Here is a 21762-nt window from a genome sequence, read left to right as displayed (position 1 = left end):
ACACTATAACGTTAAAATGTTTTTGGCAACATTTTAAGAGTATAATCTCAAACCCTGAGGATTTGCAAGGTTTCTGCAAGTGGTAAATCTGTTTGTTCTGTACAGATCATTACACAAACGGCAAACATGTGACATTCCTTTGTTGGAAATGGTGATGCTTAAACTTATTTTTTATCATAGAAATTTAGTTTTCAGATGATACCTATCTCCCTGTAGCTGACATGCACCTCGCAGACTATCTGGGATAAAAAAAGTACTGATGTAACATACTGCAAAATGCCACTGGCTCTTATAACAATGACTTGGCAGAATGATTCCAAAAATTAATTCCTTTCTGTCTTTATGGTATATTTCATGTGTGCCTGGCCATTTCCACTTGGTGGTGAACCCCTCCAAGATGTGGACTTTGGTACCTCCTTCTTGGGGATGGGGAATCTCCTGAAGTGTCTCCACCTTCTCCATATACCAGTGGGGACTAGTAGAGACCCGTCAGTGTCCCTTGTGTACGGCATGTAGCATCAGATCAGCTAAAGTCTGACTTAATATTTGGGGGTTGCTTTATAAAGCTGATTCAGCATTTGAAGCCAGTGAAGGAAGAGGAAACCCCTTATTAGCATGATACATGTTTCCAAGTTAATACTACCACCGCTGATCATCTGCCCATCAACAGTGACAGACAGTGCAGACTCATGGTTGTGGGACCTGTACACAGCAGTTTTTACACACATCACTTCAGGCCTTTGTATATGGTACAGTAGCACCAGCCACGCAATAGGCCTGCCTTTCAGAGAAATTATCGCCTTTCAGAAATAATTGTGATTTCTTTTGAAGGATCACTAAACTGCTGTTTTTTACCATTTGTGTAATTTGTTCAGTAAACTGTAGATTTACTACCTCATATTCCTTTTTCCGTATTGTGGCCAATGCTAGAAAGACTCTAAGCGGTTACAGTCCAAAACACTATACAAGACCCACCTCTCACTGTGGCAACTGTTCAGCAAGGGCGGCTCCTCCGCAGGGGCTAAGAGCCAGCAGAAAAAAAATAAAACAATATTTTATTTTTTAGCAGCTGGCTGAGCCAGCATGGGCAGGGAGGGGAAGGTCTGGGCCATGGAACGGGGAGGAGGAGGAGTGAAGTGCACTGAAGAGCGTATGCCAGTTTGGCTGGCCGTCTTTGGCATGCGCACTTAGGTTCCCCCAACCCAGATCTGTTACAATGCCAGGTTGGAGAAACAGCACAGACTCCAATGCACTGCCTGAGCAGCCACTTAGACCAATCCTGGCACGGCTCTCATGCTAGGTATAACTTGAGTACAGCATCAGGATTGAATGGGAGCCTCTGCTGGTGTCCCAGGGACTGCTGGGACACCATCAGGAGAGAAGAGGAGCGAGGCGGCCCGCAACGGCAGGTCAGGTAAGTTGTTAAAAATGTGTATTATTTTATTATTCCGCCCATTGAGATTAGCGACGGCCGCCAATGCTGTTTGGTTATCACCTTCTATATTGAAATTCTAAACCCAAGCATCTCTTATTTGACATTCTTCCTTCTGTTCAACTTTATTACAGATGGATTCTCTACTCATTTTGAAAAGTCAGTAGACTTAACTTTTATGTAATACATGCAAGCAGCGATATGGTACATCCATTTACACATTAAAAATCTGTGGAGGCTTGGAGGGTCCCCTTTTTATTTGGACAGGATTTCTGTCTACCAGCACCAACAATATGAAAAGAAGAGATGAAACTTAGCAAGGTGATCAGACTAAACATTCCAAATCCCCTCGGCACAGACCATTCTTCTGCACATGAGTTTTTAGCCTGAACGAGTGCGGTATGTGATATTAACAAAGCCACACTTAGAAAAGAAGGCATTCATGCATGCATATATATATATATATTCATTGTAATGAGTTATTAGTGTTAAGACATAAATAATAGTGGAATTGTACCTTTTGATGTGTTCAGATCCGTCACCTTTTCTAATGTTTAAAAGTGGCCATTCTGACCGTATTTTATTTTTTACACACTAGGTATACCATGTCTCCAGGAACATGTGGTTCAGAATGGAGACCAGAATGGTGAAAAATGTTTGTGCACCAGCAGTTGTAATTGGAGATCGGATCATCATTGTCGGAGGTAACTGATTATTAAAGGCCTTAATCACTCACTACTATTCTCCGTTATTTAACCTGGAAAAGGGTTAAACTGGTTTTTTTTGAGTGACGAGTTGAGCAAACAAACGCAATTCCAGTGCTTCTCAATGAATAAGGCATATCTATTATTGTAAAAAAATGTGAAGCTGCTTTGAGCATCTCAAAACAAGTATCCTGTTAACATCTTTGTTTTTTCAGTGTTATGTCAGAATATTACCTACAGAAGTATTATCTGACATGTATATGATGTCCTAAATATCATTCCATTGAGCGTAGATTTGTAGACTAACTCCAGAGGGGCAATACTTTTGTAAGCTATATTTAGGGCGCAATATTTAAGTTCGACTACAATATTCTGGTAATGTACCTTTTTTGCCAGAATGTAATTTAGTTGTAGTGTTAACATAATTGTTAGATTGCATCCTGTGCTTACCGTGGAAGTTCTGGCTTCATATACACTGTGATTACAATTTTAGAGTTATTGAGAATGCTGAAAAATACATAGGTAGTATCTTCTTCCTGGGTGTCCACATACAATATTTTTGTTCGAGGAAGATATGCTGGCTTTTGTGCATTTTTATCAAGATCTTTACTCATCTTATGGCTACAGTGTCCAGTATCCAGTTGAGGCTGGACCTACCCTTCTGTGGATGTAGATCTGGGTCGATGGGGAAGAAGAAGACCAGCGGTGGAGCACAGGAGCTGAAGAGGAGTCCTTGGAGTGGTGCAGATGGTGTCCACCAACAAGCCTTGGCAAATGCAGGAAGAAGCAAAAGAAGAGTTGCAAGGCTGAAGAGGACCAGCAAGGTCCAGGCGACTCGACCCTTGGAGGGGAATCCGGGCTGACCCTCAGCAGTTGGTAGAGCCATAAGAAGCAGTCGCAGCCCCCACAGGCAACCCACTGGCAGCAGGCACTGTAAGTTGCAATGAAGCCCAATCAGCACAACTGAAGAGGAGTTCCACGTCGCTGGAGCAGCAGAGAGAAGACTGTCCTTGGTAGGATGAAGTGCTGGAGGCCGGGGCTACTCGGAGCCTGAAGATCCCTTGGAGCAGGAGTCAACAAGCCTTGGTTGCTGCAAGAGTTGCGTTGCACAGGGGTGCTACCCTGAAGGGAGAGGCAAGGGCTCACCGTCTCCAAAGCTGGACAGTGGGCAGAGAGGACCAAGGGGACCACTGCACACCACCACCTGTGATGCAGGATTCATGCGGTTCCAACGGAGAGTAGATCCACGCAGCGGGTCGACGTTGCTATAGGTCCCTGCAGATGCAGGGGAGTGACTCCTTCACTCCAAGGGAGATTCCTTCTGGTTTCCTAGTGCAGCTGAAGTCTTGCCTACCCCAGAGGGTGCACAGCCAGGGAAATGTTGCAGTTGCTGGAAGGAGCCGGTGAAACAGTGTTGCAAGGCGAGGTCGTCTTGGGAGCTGCAGTCTTGTTGATTCAGTGTCCAGTTGTGGTTCCAGTGGCCAGGAGTAGAAGTAAATGATGCAGAGGAGTCCTGGTGGAGTCTTACATGTCAAATCTGGGGACCCTCCCGCAAGGGAGTCCCTAAATAGACCTAAAGGGGGTTTGGTTACCTTGTAAGGTGACCACCTATTAGGAGGGGTCTCTGACGTCACCTGTCTGACCTGGCCACTCAGATGCACAAAGGAACCTCTGTACATCTTAGTTTCAAGATGGCAGAATCAATGGGCTACCTGGAGGAGCCCTGGGGTGGCGATGGACAGGGGAGTGGTCACTTTCCTTTTCTTTCTCCACTTTCACACCAGAGCAGGGACCGGGGGTCCCTGGGCTGGTGCTAACAGGTTTATGCAAGGAGGGCCCCAAATGTGCCCTTCAAAGCAAATCAGTGGCTTGGGGAGGCTGCCCCTCCCACGCCTTGTAACATCTATTTGCAAGGGAGAGGGTGTTGACTCCCTCTCCCACAGGAAATCCTTTGTTCTGCCTTCCTCTGCTTGGTCAAGCAGCAGGAGGGCATTAACCTGTCTGAGGGGCTGCAGCAGCACGGGCTGCCATCAAACCCTGAAAGACCGGTAGGAGCAATGCTGGGGGGGTCCTCTAAGGAGCCCCCAGAGTACATGGAATCATGCCACCAATACTGGCATTAGTATTGGGGTATGATTCTGACATGTTTGATACCAAACATGCCTAGGTTCGGAGTTACCATTATATAGCTGGACCACAGGTAAGTGACCTGTGTCCAGTACATGGGTAAATGGCTACCCCGCACTTACGAAGTCCAGTGCAATGGAACTGGAGTTCGTAGGGGCACCTCTACTCATGCAGGGGTGCCATCACACACAGAGATCTGCACTTTGCCGTCTGGGCTAGGAGGGCCTACCATAGGGGTGACTTACAGTGACCTGGTGGAGTGACCAGCAGTGAAAGGGTGCATGCACCTTTTTAGGCAGGCTGCAATGGCAGGCCTGCAGACACATTTTGTATAGGCTCCCATGATTGGCATAATACAATGTCCCAATGCCCTAGGTATCTAAGTACCATATACTAGGGACTTATAAAGGGTCACCAGTATGCCAATTGTGGAGTCCTAGGTAACCACACTTGGAGGGAGAGAGCACAATCGCTGGGGTCCTGGTTAGCAGGATCCCAGTGAAGACAGTCTAAGCACACTGATAGCAGGCAAATAGTGGGGGTAACCATGCCAAAAAGAGAGTACTTTCCTACAGCCGCAAGTGCTACTTTCTTCTTTCAAGTGCTGTTTTTACCCAAATCTTTAAAATTACATCGCTCCGAATCTACTGATTGTATTTTTGTCATTTTGGTTTCAAATAATGTATTACATTTTACTCTATTGTTCTAAATTGATGTGGGATTTTTCTTGTATTGTGTTTTCACTTTATTACTGTTTGAAGTGCTGCATAAATACTTCGCACATTGCCTCTAAGTTAAGCTTGGCTGCTTAGTGCCAAGCTACCAGAAGGGTTATGTACAGGTTAAATTAGGGTTTGCTTGTGTTTCACCCTGGCAAGTTGCTGCTTTAGTAGCCCCCCCCCTTTAACTAGTAACCCAATTTCCTACAGTAAGCATCTTTTCTGAAGACCAAGTAGTCACCCAGCAAACTTCCCCCAATGAAACACTTTGCCTCTCATTCCATGAAGTCACCATACCCTGTAAGAAGGCCAGTGTTCTGCCATAGGCACCAGAATTCCTGAAATTTCATAGGCTATGACAATGGCAGACTTAGCCTTGACAGATGAGAAAGATGCTTTGTTACTTTCAATCTGTACCAGATGTCACAAAGACTATTTCCGACATGCAAAAGGACTTATCACACGTTAACAGCCCTACGAGCATCAGAGGTCTTCATGCCAGGTCTCTGTCACTTAAAAATTGGTAAAAAAGTTAAGTAGTCATGAGAAACTGCCAATATTTTAACGGTCTTGGGTAAGGAAATAATGAGCCCGTGCCTTAAACCTCCAGATCAAAACCCCAGTGGTATGTTATGCAATTACAACTTCCTCAAAGAAGGTAACTCTAGGTGATCTTCCAAAATCTTCTATGTTGGTCACAAATGAAAGATGATGTACACTAAAATGCTTTCCTAAAATCCATTTATTTTATTGTATTTCATCAATTTCATTAAACTTCTTCAAAACTCCAAAACAGAAAACACATGTTTTGTGGTGAAACCTCTTTTTCAAGGCATCAGTGTACATGAAAGTGTATTACACAAATTGCAGTCATCATTTGTATGAGAATGTGGATTATTATGTGGTGTGGTGTGTGACTTCACCATGTAATAATGACACAGTTCTTTGTGAGGTCCAATCAGGTTCATTTCTAAAACCTTAGCTCATTCCTGGATAGTTGTGTCTCAGGGCAGCCAGGCTTAATCAAAGGAACAAGTGCAAAGCATTAAGAAGTACCCAAACAGTTGAATAAGAAAAAACACACAACATAATAAAAATCCTACACCAATTTTTACGATAGGTTGTACTTTTATCTTTGAAAAGACACCTCAATGACAAAAACTGACTAAAGGGTTCTGGAAGTAAGAATTTCAAACAATTAAACACCGTTTTTTAGTAATGTAATAAATCATTTAAATCTACGGCGCCTCTCTGTTTAGGGTTAGTTACGATAAGTGAATTAAAAACGGTTATATAGGCAGTCTTGTAGGTGCTAACTCTGATAGGGAGCTGGTGACAGGGACCAGTCAGATTCAATAGAACAGTTACCTCGCTAGGAAAGCAGTCTCTGGTCCAGTTCTAAACTCTATGGGCGAATCATCGGAGGAATTTATGGAGTGGTCCTGATGCAAGAGATGCAGGACTCTGAAGATGCTCAAGGATGCTGAGGATGCTCAGCCAGAGTAGGGGATCTTCCTGTGCAAGTCCTAGAGCAACGAGGAGGCAACTTTGGCCTCAGAGATCGATGTACCACGAAGTCCTGTTGAGGACCAGCACAAAACCAGTTGCCACTGATCTCTGGTTGCAGCAAGACCAGTTGTTCCCTTTAACTTGCATTCACATATGTGCTGGGCCACCAAAATGCACTCAGACAATTCTCCAGGATTCAGCACACTTGAGTGCAATTTTTGATGTTGGAGAGTGGGGACTCCGTCTTCCGGGCTGCACCTCAACGTCCAGTTATGAGTAGGTTTCTTGGCGCTGGGCTCACATGTGGGCAAGCCTTCTCAAATTTTGTGGTCCTGTGGCTGTAACGGGAGTCAGTCAATTGACTCTTGAAATCACCTTCTCAGCCTGATGCTTGGGACGACTTTTCCATGAATAGGGAATCACAGGCACAGTCCTTTCTTTGATAGCCCAGGGTTCAGCAGGTGCAGGCTAGTCTTTGGTGCAGCCTCTCTTAGCTGGATCCAGGGAACAGCAGGCCTGGCCTTCTTCGGTCCTCTCTCCAGTTCAAATGAGATCTGAGTTCTATGTGACAGAGCTGCCACTTTCATACCCGTTTCCTGCCCCCAGGGGATGTGGCGACTACTAGCCAGTCAGCTACTCGGTTTCGTCCCACCTAGAGATGATTTCCTGCAAAGTGTTGCATCTAAATAGCCCAGACTGCACTATTTTGTTTCGTACAGACGGAATGCGTCAGGAGCACTAAGTGAATCAGATTATCCTTATCAGAGGTTTTAAACGATGGAGCATGGAAGGGTTGAGAGGGATCTCTGTAGCAGACTAGAGAGAATAAGGACGGGGTACGGCAGGAGCACTTAGGGCCATATTTATACTTTTCGACGCACAACTGCGCCAACGCAGTTGTGCGTCAAAAAATATATCGCCGGCTAACGCCATTCTGAAGCGCCATGCGGGCGCCGTATTTATTCAATGACGTTAGCCGGCGTTAGCCGGCGGCGCTGCCTGGTGTGCGTAAAAAAAAATGACGTACACCAGGCAGCGCCGGCGTAAGGGAATATGGAGCTTGGGCGCCAAAAAATGGGGCAAGTCAGGCTGAGGCAAAATTATCGCCTCAACCCGATTTGCGCCATTTTTTTCGACTCCCAACCCCCATTGAAATGACTCCTGTCTTAGCAAAGACAGGAGTCATGCCCCCTTGCCCAATGGCCATGCCCAGGGGACTTCTGTCCCCTGGGCATGGTCATTGGGCATAGTGGCATGTAGGGGGGCACAAATCAGGCCCCCTATGCCACAAAAAAAAAAAATTAATACTTACCTGAACTTACCTTATGTTCCCTGGGATGGGTCCCTCCATCCTTAGGCGTCCTCCTGGGGTGGGCAAGGGTGACAGGGGGGGTCCCTGGGGGCATGGGAGGGCACCTCTGGGCTCCTTCCGAGCCCACAGGTCCCTTAACGCCTGCCCTGACCAGGCGCTAAAAAACTACGCAAAAGCGGCTGGACGTCATTGTTTTTGACCCGCCCACTCCCGGGCGACATTTTTGCCCGGGAGTGTAAATACGGCGCACATGCCTCGGAGTCACTTTTTTAGACGGGAACGCCTACCTTGCATATCATTAACGCAAAGTAGGTGTCAACGCTAAAAAATGACGCAAACTCCATGGACTTTGGCGCTAGACGCGTTTAACGCCAAAGTATAAGTATGGAGTTAGTTTGGCGTCGGAATTGCGTCAAAAAAACCGAAGTAATTCCGGCGCAAACAGAGTATAAATATGCCCCTTAGTGAATAAGATTATCCCTTTCAGGGGTTTAAAACAGATGGACATGTCAAGAGGGATCTCTGTAGCGGACTAGCAAATGTTTTGCATTTACTTTCGTCCATAAGGTTTACCATATTACTAGGAAATCAACAGATGGGAGGAACTTTGTAGCAGATATCGGATGTTTGGACTGTTTTTAGTATTAAGCCCTGAAGAAGAAACTGAGTCTCGAAACACGTGTTGGCTGTTGGTTTTCTAAGTTTATGTAAGTTCTGAAGCTCTAAGAGTATTGGCCTCGGTGGCTGCAGGGCTTTCAGCATTTGGTGTGGGTGCTTTGATGGTCCGGAGGCCCGGCGGCCTATCCCCGAGTGTCGACCTCAAGTGGGCACAGTGAGGAGCTGAGGAAGCCCGCAAATACGTTGCTGAGAAAACGGGCGTGAGAAACGGGTGTGCCGACTCGAGTGGAGGTGAGCTGAGTCAGATCCCGTGGGTGTTGCTGCTGTTCTTGTTGACAGTGTTTAACCTATTAACATACCCAGCTGCCAGCATCTTGGGACCTATTGCCACACCTGGGGGGGACATCTATTAGTGGGACCTCGGCATTGGACAGCACACAGTTTACAGTTCCTAACAGTTCATAAAAGCCTGCTTTCAGCACTCAGTAGTACTTAAAATTACAGCCTGTCTTATTTCTAAACTCCAGACTCGGAATAGTGAACATGGAAAAAGGACAATGGATTTTAAATCACTTTACCTGGCAGTAGTGATCTGCAGGTGCTACTGTGGCCTGGCCACCTGTGGGTTCATCCTGAAACACCCCCAGCCCTGCTCCTGGGTTGCCTTCCTGGAAGCCCTGGAGGGCCACATCCACTCTGGAACACTGGAGGAACTGAAGAAGCAAGGAATGGCTCTTTAATTTTGGGGACACTGCAGCAGTTGGGGGCAGGACTCAAACCCTCAGGATCCCTCACAGACAGGGGGGCCCGCCACGTCAATCCTCATGCCCAGAGGCTCTTATTGGGACCCGCTACTTTGCCACATTGCAGGGTTGTGTAATAAAGCCAAGCATTTTGAATGGGGCACATTTATAGATGCCCACTCAGTCTGTATCTTCCAGGAAACCTGGTCTACCAAGCTTGTTCATTGATCTGGCTATACTAATTTTAATAAGCTAGCTGTCACAGGTGGGAGAGGTAGGCCTTTTGGGGGGCCTAGTGACTTGGGTTAGCACCACTCCTAATTGTAAGGCCCAAGAAATGATGGTCCCTGCAATGGGTATTCTTTGTGTCTTGTTAACCTTCCAATCAATTTGTGTATACATTCATAATGTTTATATTAGGCCTGGGGGGACTAGCAGTGCATCGTTGACTGTTAAATTATTGAACACACATATGAGTAACATACAACAGGGAGCATTCAAGCTTGTTTGTGGGGACTTTAATTGTTAGTTTGAACCGCTGGATGCTTGTCCAGTTCGCCTAACACAGGATGAAGATGTTGCTTCATTGATCCCTTCCCTGGGTATACCACCTATTAGGAAGTGGACTATTCTGGAATTGCAAATTAATGCTTTAGTATTAAACCAGGACTTGCTGGCAACAAATGGTAGGACCCCATCTGATAAAGAAGGGAAACATACTTTTAATCGGTCGTCAGGAACTAGCCTTATTGATTATATCTTGGCAGACATAGGAGTTCGGCCATACATAAAGGACATGATGGTACTCAATAGAAGGGATAGTGATCACAATGCACTGGTACGTGTTGCAGAACTCCAGGCAGGGACTGAGAGGGGTAGCGTAGATGAGCCGTTTGATCGCAGGCTACGAGTTTCAAGTAACAAGTGTTGCGTCAAATGAGCCAACATGGCTAATTCAAGGGAACAGTTGCAAGGTATATATAGGCTTGTTGGTTGTGGCATTGAGCAGCTCCAGTCCTTGAAGTGGGATGTGGTTCAGGGTGATTTGCTAGAGCAAATATATATCATCCATAATAATTTATTTGCCCAGTTTAGGGATTATTTATATGTGACAACTAAAAAATCCTTTAGGAGAAAGCCCTTAGCGTCCTGGTACAACAAGGCTTGAAGGACAGCCAGGGCTGCCCTCTTGCTGGATATTAGGTCTAAAAATAAGGAGGAAATAAAAGAGAGGAGAGCAGAATTTAAACTGTCTATCAGTGATGCAAAAAAAGAAGCAGCTAGGGAGTGTGATCATGAGCCTTCTGGACCCTGCTTGCTACAGGATCACAGAAGGAATATTGTCCAGTAGAGGTGAATGTCCCTGCTGATGCTTGGGTTGATGACTTCTCAAGTCTTTATGCCCCAGCTAGCAATAAGGGTGCTGTTGCATCCCATAGGGCACAAGGTGAACCAGCCAGCAGGCGCAATAAGGATCCCCAAATGAAAATTGTACCAATAACACTGTCTGAGGTCAAACGGGGGTGTTGAAGATAGTCCCCAATAAGGCCCCTGGCCTTGACAAGATTCCAGGAGACTTTTATAAGGGGGAGGCTGAGATGTGGGCTTCTTATTTTCTAATTTTATTTAATGCCATCTTATTAGGGGTCCCTCTAACAACGTGGGTGGAGTCAGAAATAGTTCCAATAGACAAGACGGGCTCCCTATCAGATCCAAGTAAGTACAGACTGATCAGTCTTCTTGATTGTTCACAAAAGGTATTTAGTAGAGTTGTTCTGGAGTGTCTGTTAACTTGGATTGACGATACAGGAATCCTATCTCCCCTTCAGGCGGGGTTTAGGAAAAAAAACAGTATGGTGGATCAGGTTTTCAGACTCCAGCTTATTTATTGGAAAATAGTGACACTTGGAGGTGATCTACTTTAAGTTGCCTTTGTCGATTTACATTCAGCATTTGATTTGGTACCGAGGGAAACACTCTGGAGTGTTTTGGCAGACATGGGGATCCCAGGTGACCTCCTGTCTGCCATAATAAAACTTCACAGTCATAACTATGCACGGGTCCGATGTGGAAACCTAGGTGAGATGACAAAAGCTTTCACTGTTAATAGAGGAGTAAGGCAGGGATGTGTCCTAGCTCCAACTGTTTTCACACTGTATGTCAATGACTTGATAGCTTTCTTGTCTAAGTAAATGGGGACGCTCCCTGCCTGGCCAAGATCAAGGACCCGGGCTTGATGTTTGCAGATGATACCCTACTATCATCAAAATCTCCAATGAGCCTACGGAACATTTTAGATCGTTTTGTGAGCTTTTGCACCCAGAGGGGACTCGAAATAAATGTAGCCAAAACTAAGTATATGGTTTTGAACCAGTCACCTATTACGAGACCAAATCCAACATTGCTAGGGACCCACTTGGAGCAGGTCCAGGTATTTGAGTATCTGGGGCTGACCTTGACAGAACAGCTTGAGTAGACCTGACATGTAGCCAAATCCAAGCTTAGATTGACGCAGAACCCAGATGCTCTGAGTAGAGTGTTAAATAGGTCCAGTTTTCGTCCAGTAGCTCCAGTGATTCAGATATGCAAGCAGCAAACGCTTGGCTCATCCCTTTATGGAGCTGAGCTATGGGACGATAAGGGTATAGGGAAATTGCAAACAGTGGATAATTGCTTTATGTGCCAGCTGGTAGGGCTTCCTACTAACACTCCATTCATTCCCATTAGGCTAGATATGGATGTTAGGCCAATATCAGAAGTGGTAGGTGTCAGACCATTATTGTTCCGGAGGCGTATCTGGTCAGCGGAAGAGCTTGGGACCTACTGGGATGGATTGGAGGAGGTTTTGGCTATCCTGGGTTCAGGAAGTATTCCCTGGGTCAGATATGTAAAGGAGACTCTTGTAAAGATAGGTTGTGGTAATCTTTGGACTGATCCCCGGTAATCTTCAACAATTAGTAAATTGCTTTTGAAAATGAAATATAGGCAATTTAATGGACTGCAATTGTCTGCACACGTATCATTTGGTATTCTCACTGAACCATTTCTCTTATTTAATTCTAATGTTTTTCAAATGAGTTAGAACCTCCCCTAGCAAGGAAGCTGTACCTGCAGTTTAGGTATGGCGTGCTGCATCGCATTTCTTTTACTGCCAAGACAGGGTGTTCGTCTGTGAATGGAGGGAGTTTATACCCAGGGAGTGGCTTAAATGAGGAGACTGAAGGGCATACTCTTTTTTTTTGCCCTGCTTATTGCTGGGGAAGACGCAAATGACTCACACCTATTTGTCGTAACCTTGGGGTGAGAAACCTCACCGTGGCGTAGCGAATTTTAAAAACAGACGTTACTCAGAGTACAGTGTTTGCTGTGTCTCGTTACTTAATAACTATGTGGGAACATTGTCAGAAGCTTGCTCTAGCTAGAACTTCTCCAGCTGTTTGGCTCTCTATGAGCTGAAAGTTGCAAAAGATCTAAATATAAGGGCCCTTCTTTTATCCCTCCTCGGATATGCACTCTTTTATATTGCACTTTATCAATGTGCACAAGTAGATGCTCTACCTCCCGATAAAGTATGTGCTAGGGTTATTTTCCTCTGTTTTAATGATGTGCACTGATTTGATTCTTGTTTTAGCAATTTGACAAGCTATTAAATGCTTTGGGCAAATGAGTGGCAACTTTCTAAAATTGTCATTTGTACAAAAGTACATCAAATTCGACTTGAGCAACAAGTAGGGTTTAAGGCAGTGATGTATTTGATACGTTGAAGTATCATATTTAGTAGTCGCACGTGGAAGTTAGCACTGCTGAGTTGTCAGCCTGTAACTCCAAACTCGCCAGCTGGGCACTACCCTTTCCACAGTAAAAAGGGCAATGCCGGGCTTTTACTGTGAGAACATGTAAAGTTGATAGAACACATGCCCATCTTTTTAATATATTGCACCCTCTCTTTAAGGCTCGCGTTAGGGGTGACTAATAAATATTAAAAAGGAAGGTTAGGCCTTTGCCATTGTTTCAAATGGCAAAGTCAAGTTAGCAGCCATAAGCTGCTTTCCCCATCTGTAATGGAGGACAGGGAGTCATGCTTTTCTGTGTTACACTTGTGGTGGCACAATGAATGCTGCAGTCCATGAGGGACACTTATCTTACATGCCCTGGGTATTCTAGTACCATATACTAGGGACCCATAAGTAAGTTAACTTATGGCCAGTGTGGATAGACCAATTAAACATGTACATTTTAAAGGTAAGAACACTGGCACTGAGGTGTGTTTGGAAGGAGTCGAAAAACAAGTAGCATCACTTCAAAGGTTACGGGTCATCATGCTGAAAGAGGCATTCCTTTACAAGTTGTTTTAAGCAATGCATGTTTTTCTCTTCTCTGGTGTTCAGTATCAGGAGTTCTTTCCTTGTAGACACATCATATGGAGAGCTCTCAACAAGTAGTTCCAATTGGATTAGAAGTTGAGGTGGATGATAGTCCATCACAAGCAATAATGTCACTCTCCTTGTTAGGTCCAGTGAAGGTTTCAGTAATTTAAACCTGAGTTCAGACCCTGGTAGCTATTGTTCCAAGGAGACAGGCTTAACTTTAGAAAAAGTGTGAAGCATTTAGAAGACCCAACACAGTTAAAAAGTTGAAAACACAACAAAATAAAAATCCCTCTCCAATTTTTTAAAATAGAGAATATTTTAACGAACAATATGACACCAAAACTACCTAACTTCAGTAAGAGGAAAACATCCTTAAAGTTTGGAAATAAAAGTTTCCGCAGAAAGCACAAAGAGCTAACTGCAGGCAACTGGTCACGCTACACTGGGTCAAGGGTAAGGTTTGAGGCTGACATTAATGGACCGTGGGTTGGATATGAGGCCCAGGTAGGTCTGGGCAAAAGAGTTACTTTTTGACTTAGAACATTTTTCTGGAGACAAGGTGGTCATCGACGAGTCATCAGCAGGACAAGCTTAAGAGCATCACTGAGAACGCATGAAAGCTCCACGCAAGTGAAATCCGGCATCTGTGCCCAAAAGGTCTCAACATCAGGGGCTTTGGCTTGGTGTTGGTCTCAGTGAAGCCTTCTACGTTCGGACTTTGAAGCTTTTCTGAAAGTCAGATTTCCTTCATCGCTGAAAACCAGCAAGTTGAATCTGTCTGGTGACGACTTCGGTTTGATGGCCGTCCCAGGTTCTTTGAAGAAAAGTTGCCCAGCTGTTGCAGTTTGGGCAGGAGGAGTACACTCTGACACTTATCTAAGGGCCTTAGGGACATTACATAGGGGTCAGGACTCACGCCAGTAGAAACCACCAGCAGGGTCTAAGGCAAGTGCAGTAGGATCTGGTCAGGTGGCTCTTCGTGAAAGTGAGCTTCACACTGCTTTTTGTCCATGTAGCTTAACAGGAGGTCAGCTAAATGACCCTTGGAGTCCACTTCTTTGTCCTGGGTACACTTGGGAGCAGGGTTCTCCGAAAAGGTTACAACAGCAGATACCGCCCTATTCTGTCTTTCACAGGTCTAACAATGATCGAAAAAGGTTACCGGGGGTGCCACGTTTATACATAGTGCCAACCTGTGGGTGGAGGAAACTCCTGGCCACTCTCTAACCCAGGGGGTACAGGTTCCCAGGAGTGACATTACCCACTGTTGCAGCACTTCATTTATGTTTTACTGTAATCTATCCCACAGTGCTCCTCTCTACTTAAAACTAAAATGGTAGAACCTTTCATTCCTGTATGCAGAGCTCTCTCTGTCCACTAAGCGGTGTGGCCATGATAATGGGAAATCCTACCTTCTGGCCACTCCAGACCGGTTTTGGGGCAGCTTCCCCTCCCACTGGGTTTTGCGACAAGTTAGCTATGAAGTGAAAAGGGAGGCAGGCCTTCTAAAAGGAATGCCCTGCGCAAACAAGGAAAATGTGCCATATTAGCATGAATGCGCTGAGCCCAGGCTGCTGCAAACTTGCGCTCTGGGGGCAGCGTATTAATGTGTAAAATGGAGCAGCTGCTTCAAATCCGCTCCCTTTTTCACTGTGCAGACGGCAACCCTCGGCTCTTTTAAGGGGGATTAGAGATGCCCTTGCGGTCGGGTGCATTAAGTGACTGCAGCCTCCTGCAGAGGGATGTCTGGAGGGATGTTTTAAACAACTGCAAAAAAACACTATATGGGGTATTATTAGTGCTTGCAGTGTTCCACATTAGGCACCCCTTCCATGCTGCCACAGCTTCTATAAACATGTAATTTGAATGTGGTGTGTGGTCACTGCGCATCGCCTGCTGGCACACCTTTTGTTCAAGCAAGAAGGGACAGGCCCGTAAGATTCTCGACATTGTGTAATGCTGTTGTTATCCTGGCATGAGTGTGCTTCCAGTCCTCCCACGTCCCAGCTAAAAAATGGTCAAAAATGTTCAGACCCTGGGGGAGTGGTGACGCAGTTTGCACAAAACCACAGATGTCTACCTGAGTTTAGAAAAGTTAAAAACAACTTCAGCAGGTATCAGCTACATCTCCAAATAACTAGTTTATTGACATTAAAAAATACTTATTTATAATATAGAATGTGAAATTTGTATTTTTGTTCTAGGAATCTGTAATTTTCACTCTGTGTGTTTTGTGTCATGGTTTTATTCTCTTGCTGTTCTGAAGCACTCCAACACACTCAGGTAGTAGTAAACTAAATACTTTGACAGAGATCATTGAGATTTACATTGCATTCACACAGTAGTGTTTCCACCTCTGTGGCATGATGGTAGTGTAGCCTTTCCTTTGAAAGACGTGGTCATTCATGCCTGTATGTATGTCCGGGGAAGTGCCGGTAGGTGTGGCCTAAAAGTGGAGATCTATGTGATGTGTGTGAGGACCACAGAGATGCTCCTGTCGTGGTGCAGAGGCAGTGATGAAATCAGCAGCTGTGCATGCACAGTAAGACCATGGCAAGTTGGCAGTGCTCGAATGCAAGTGTGGGTCTCGGTGCTGTCTTTGAGAGCCAGAGATTTGCTCCAACAGTGGCTCACCAACCACAAAGCAGCAGCTAGACAGGTTTGAGATGAATGATTCCTCATACGTACTGTACCGGAATAAGGGCATGATTGCCAATGCTCCAAGCTGGCTGAGCCTTGTTAAACAAAGTCCATAGTGCAAGATTTAAAGAAAGTTTAAGAGACTTCCAGAGCGAGGCAGTTTCAACATTAAGGCCTCTTTGTACTAAGCCAGATGCAGTAGTTACCATCAGATGACTATCAGTGATGCTATGATAAGTGCCAGAATGAATGGGTGGTTGGGAGTTCTCACATCTACGAGACACTCTCAGAATTTGGTGCTAAAGTAAATTTAGAATTCTTTCTGAGGAGGGCTTACGAATTAGACACTTGAAGAAGATTTTCAGGCCTTCACCGATTTTAGTTAATGTTTGTGGTTTCTCTTTATGGTGGGATCTCAGAAGGAGGCTTCTTTTGGGGACATGAATACTAAACAGCAGTTGGTATCCAGGAACGGTGCCTGGTTAAAGACAATCCGGCTTTTTCATTGTGAACTTTTCAAACTATGCATTACCTTTAAAATGGATGCTTACAAAATAACTGATACTGTAATTTAGATGGACATGTTCAGGTCCATTTTTGTTTACTCAACCTCACACATTTATTCATGACGAGTTTGAACATGGAAAATAATTTGTCGAATTTAAATGTTTAGAAGTCTGTTTTAGTTTTCAAAATGAACACCTGATTCACACATTTGGGGTGTTATTGAATGCTTTTTTGAGGTCAAAACCCAAGTCTTAGTGCCAAAATCACGACTGGTTGAATTTTAATCTTACGAATGGGAGTGAACATTGGAAATCTACCACACTGGGAACTCTAGGGTTATGGGGTGAAGTGGGGGTTGCTGGATATCGGGTGTGCCACTGTGTAAGAGTAGTTGAACACTTACTAACTTGAATCTTTGAATCTTTGTAGGTGTTCCTATTCCCTTTGGAGGCAGTTCCCCAACCTGCATGGGCTCATAATTGTATTTGTCTATTAGAGCAGGACTAAGTGCTTTCCAGATTGGCAATGGGGAGTAAACACCCCTGAATTTGGGAGTTAGGGTTCTTCACAGGGAAAAACATTCCCTGCAGAGAAACATAAACAATTTAAATATGTTAATCTGCATTAATTTCACATTTCCTTATGCATAATTTTCCATGAGAATAATGGCCTGAATAGGTAAATGTTATACAAGTACTTCTTAGAAATATATAACTTGATGGTTTTCTAGAAGCGCCCCAGGAACATATTGTCTCCCATTGATATTCTTTGGTCGATATTCAGGGTGCACACAATAGCGACACACAATCACTTGACACACCTGCGTAATTTATGTTATAAAGTATATGTTTGTATGCACAGTATCCACGTACAGAGTTCACATATGTACATGTTCATAGTCTTGTGTTTGTGCCTGCACATATACATACATTACGTGTGTATAGGGCCGGAATTATATTTTTGGTAACTCTTTTTCTACAATAAAATTGTTACTGTTTAACAGTACATTTAACAGGCCTGGCTTTATTCCCTTTTGTAATACAAGTCTTAATTCATTTATAGGTAAAAGGCATACCAGTGCCTTGAGCTTTGCTACTGTAAGGTGTACCCTGCATGGACGTGCACATTATGATTTTTTTCAGGTTTAAGTCTGTTCTTTGCTTGGAACACGGTTTGTGATTTGACACCATGATCCTTTTTGTAATCCGATTGTCATTGTTGTAAACAGGTCTGTATTTCCTTAACCAGCTCCTCTGTATTTCCATAGGTTATACAAGGAGAATAATTGCTTACGACAGCAAAATGAACAAGTTTATAAAATGCGCGGACATGAAAGACAGGAGGATGCACCATGGCGCCACGGTCATTAGAAACAAGCTGTACGTCACTGGTGGGCGCTGCCTGACCACAGACAACACCATTGAAGATTCCAGCTCTTTTGACTGCTATGATCCTGAGACAGATTCGTGGACCTCCAAGGGGAAACTGCCACACAGGCTTTTTGACCACGGATGTCTGACACTCCAGTTTGTGCCTCAGGCTATACCTCAGTCCTGAGATACCCCAGTGCTGGCTGGCATTGCCGCGAGAGGCCTAGGCAGCGTCCTAGGGCAGGGTGGAACCAATTATAAAATAGTGGATGCTCCAAGTTCACAAATACACCATGCTGCTATGAACATGTATTCAGAAAAAACACTTAAATGAATGTTTTGGGCAGATAGTTTTGGCTAATATTTACAGTTGTTTACTTCTCGTCTTTTTAGGTTTATATGTATTAACTGAGGACACTTACATAATAAGATTAAAGAGGAAGGTTCCAATAGAAAGTTGGTAAAACAGGAGAACCTCCATCCCCCGCTTAGGGCCTGTTTACAAGTGTATATAATCACAGTGAGAGATAAAGCGGAACAGGTGGCACACTGTACATCCTCCAATAGTTAACACATCCAAACACCAAGGTACGGTTCATGGTGACAATACAGAACAATAATTGTCGTTCCATGTTGGCTACCCTATGCTATAAAACCTAGGCCCATATTTATACTTTTTTTAGTGCCGCATTTGCGTAATTTTTTGACACAAAAGCGGCGCAAACTTGCAAAATACAATTGTATTTTGTACGTTTGTGCCATTTTTGCGTAAAAAGTGGCGCAAATGCGGCGCTAAAAAGTATAAATATGGGCCCTAGTGCGGGCTATGAAACCAGATTTTTTGGGATAAAGAAGCCTCACCCATGTAATGTGACATGCTTCATCATTGGCTTCCTACCCCACCCTGGTACAATCATACAACCAACCAACTCGACCTCCACTTTTTGAGGGAGTTCTTAGATAAAGTATTATAACTGGATGGAGTGGGGAACCAGATATTAAAAATACCTTTGTATTAACTCTTTGGAATTCCCTTTGTTGGTGGGTCCCTTAGGTATACATAAAGTCTGACATGTGTCTGCCCCTAACTGATGGCCTGTGAAAGGTCCAGAGCATTCCTCAGAGAGATTAAGATATAGGATTCCAATACAATTGGTGAGAACATCTGCATGAAAGTGAGAGAAGGTTGCTTACCTTCACCATCCAAAGGTGGTAGTCCAACTGTGGGCTGGGGTTTACAGCATGGTCAGGACTGGGACGAACACTTCCTTTAGTCACACATTCATCAAGGAAAGTGCCCGGCAGGAAACCTAGTTCAAGGGGCACTTTCCTTTAGGAATGTGTGACTACAAGAAGTGATTGCCCCATGCCGTGACACTGTGCCCCATAGCTTTGTGTTTGGACCTGGTTACAAGTTCCCTGGTAAATTGTGATCCCTGAGTAAGCAAATGTTTGCTAGGTAGCGCAGTTCGAAGTGTTACAGTGTTTATCACACCTGCTTTAAATGGCCTGTAAATCTCGGCATATGAAGATTGTGGTGTGCTAATCACCAGAATCCTCATGCTATGCCCCATCTGAGAGCTAACCTCAAAATATGTGATAACTGTTCCACCTGATGAATTCAGAACACCTCAGTGTTGGATTTTATGGCACCCGGCACTAGGAATCTCATAATCAGGCCCTTAGGGCAGTGGCAGTAACATAAATAATGACTCCCTAAAAAAATTGATGAGCGCCCCAAGAATTTCCCTAGGCTGCACACTTTACTGATGTACATAGTTTTTATGCTGAGATCATGCTCTCTCTGTTTTATGTGCGTACATTGCCCTCCTAGTTTAGCGATGCGGTGGTGTATTTGGAGTTAAAAGTAAAGGGTTGAAGCTTGGTTCGCAGCACACTTTTATGTAGAGAACACTGGCATCTCCAGAAAGGAAGAGGTGGGGCATGTACCCCAGCTCCATTTGTCCTGGCACCCCTTTGCTCCCCACCTCTAACGCTGTTGACTGTTGCTCCATGCCAAGAGTGGCACAGGGAGAAAGTCAAACACCACACCATGCAGCGCACAATAACGTGTCCAACTGCCTTCAACTACAAAGAGCAGTTCTTTGAGACGCTGTATGTGGCACTATAGGAGCTTACATACCAATATGTATATATGTGTGTGTGTCTGTCTATAAGCTGAATAAATGTAGATGCACACACACATGTATGCAGCCACATTTAAACATTTTAAGCAAGAACATATATACATTTTTATATATGTACACATATAAATGTGCAAATACACACATGCACACACAAACTCTCCACATCGCCCTCTGCTGGTGACCACGCCAGTTTCACCTGTGGCCCCGGGTGCCCACTTCTAGATACGCCACTGATCGAGAAGAACTTAAAATTCGACTTTGGAGGTCAATTGGTCCCTAAAAAAGATGGCCAGTTTATTAAGCACCAATGAAAACTTAGCACAGCTTGCACTTTACTGATTCCTTTGCAAAACCCAGGTATCTGTAAAAGTGAACATTATTGTGAAATAAGGCTTAAAGTGAAATATTTCAAAGCTGCATCTTCTACTGCAGCGCTTTTGAACTAAGGTGATGTAGCACTTTGGAACTAAGGCGATATAGCACTAGATAAATACCGGTTTTTATTAATATTAATCTAATGTTTAACATAGGTTAGTTGAAGAGTGCCAGTCAGGTTTTTGCAGTTTTTTTTTTAAATGTCAGGGACCAGCTTTAGTTGTATTTATGTTTCTACTTTATTTTCTAGAAATCCCAGTACTGCAGCAGTGTCTTGTGTTTGTGAACGATGATATCAGTGTGTGTGTTAGTATGCAAAACTATGGATGCTAGGCAGTTTAAGAATATTGTGGAGACAGGAGAGAGTGAGGTGAGCCCACATTCTCTCCTTAATGCAGTCTTCATGCAAATAGAAGGATTTTGGGTTGCCCTTAGGGGAAATGATCTGTGAAGGCAAGGCCTAGTCTGAATATGCAAGAGATATGAAGGTTTATACCTCAAGTACTCTGCGAGACAGAGAACATAACTTTGAAATGTTGCAGCAAACAGGTTTACTCACAGTGCAGGTGTTCTGTGCTGAAAAGAGTCGAAATGGACTGCTTCCGTGTTACCATTATTTAAAAAAAACATTCACTAATGGTTGTGCTGGTGAAAGTTGGAAATCGTCTTGGGTCTGATTCTCTTGAAATATATTCCCCTAAATTTAGTTATACGTTTAGAGTAAATGTTCAGTTTAATGGCATTTCCAGTGGATTCCGCAATTACTCCAATGAATGTGTGACAGTCGCAGATGTCAAGGCTCTGGTTTGTAATCTCTTTCTGAATTATAATTACCTTCTACTCATCAGATCCTTGTTTAATGCACGTTTTCCTAGTGTTTACCTCTGTAAGCTGAACCCTTTATAATGGAAGTTGTAGTTTGGATTGACATTTGATAAAACATTTTAATAAAAAATAAATTGAACAGTACCAGTATAAAAGCCGTGACTGTATCCAGATTGGAAATTATGAAAGTATGTGATTTTACAGACTTGCGAATTTATTGAATGCAGATTTGTAAAAAATGCTATACATGCATCTAAGTCCTACGTAGTGAATCGTGAGGAACTTTGTGAGGAAGTTTCTCGCATGATAGCAGTAGGTGTAGGAACTGTTGGTATCATACTGAATCCTCCACCGGTCCTGATCT

At 44.1% G+C, this 21762-nt stretch overlaps 1 protein-coding gene across 1 annotated transcript in view; it reads left to right on the top strand.

Moving 5' to 3' along the window:
* Nucleotides 1-21536, top strand: part of KLHL38 (kelch like family member 38) — a 57305-nt gene extending 35769 nt beyond the window's left edge. Inside the window, exons 3-4 of the mRNA XM_069220711.1 lie at nucleotides 2031-2136; nucleotides 17949-21536. Of these exons, the coding sequence (XP_069076812.1) occupies nucleotides 2031-2136; nucleotides 17949-18238 (396 nt within the window). The 3' untranslated portion in view covers nucleotides 18239-21536. The remainder of the gene's footprint in view (nucleotides 1-2030; nucleotides 2137-17948) is intronic.
* The last annotated feature ends 226 nt before the right edge of the window (nucleotides 21537-21762 follow it).

Source organism: Pleurodeles waltl, chromosome 2_2, assembly GCF_031143425.1.
Source record: "Pleurodeles waltl isolate 20211129_DDA chromosome 2_2, aPleWal1.hap1.20221129, whole genome shotgun sequence".
NCBI lineage: Eukaryota > Metazoa > Chordata > Amphibia > Caudata > Salamandridae > Pleurodeles > Pleurodeles waltl.
The sequence above is the reverse complement of the archived record's forward strand: the minus strand, read 5'-3'. Positions and strand labels throughout refer to the sequence as shown.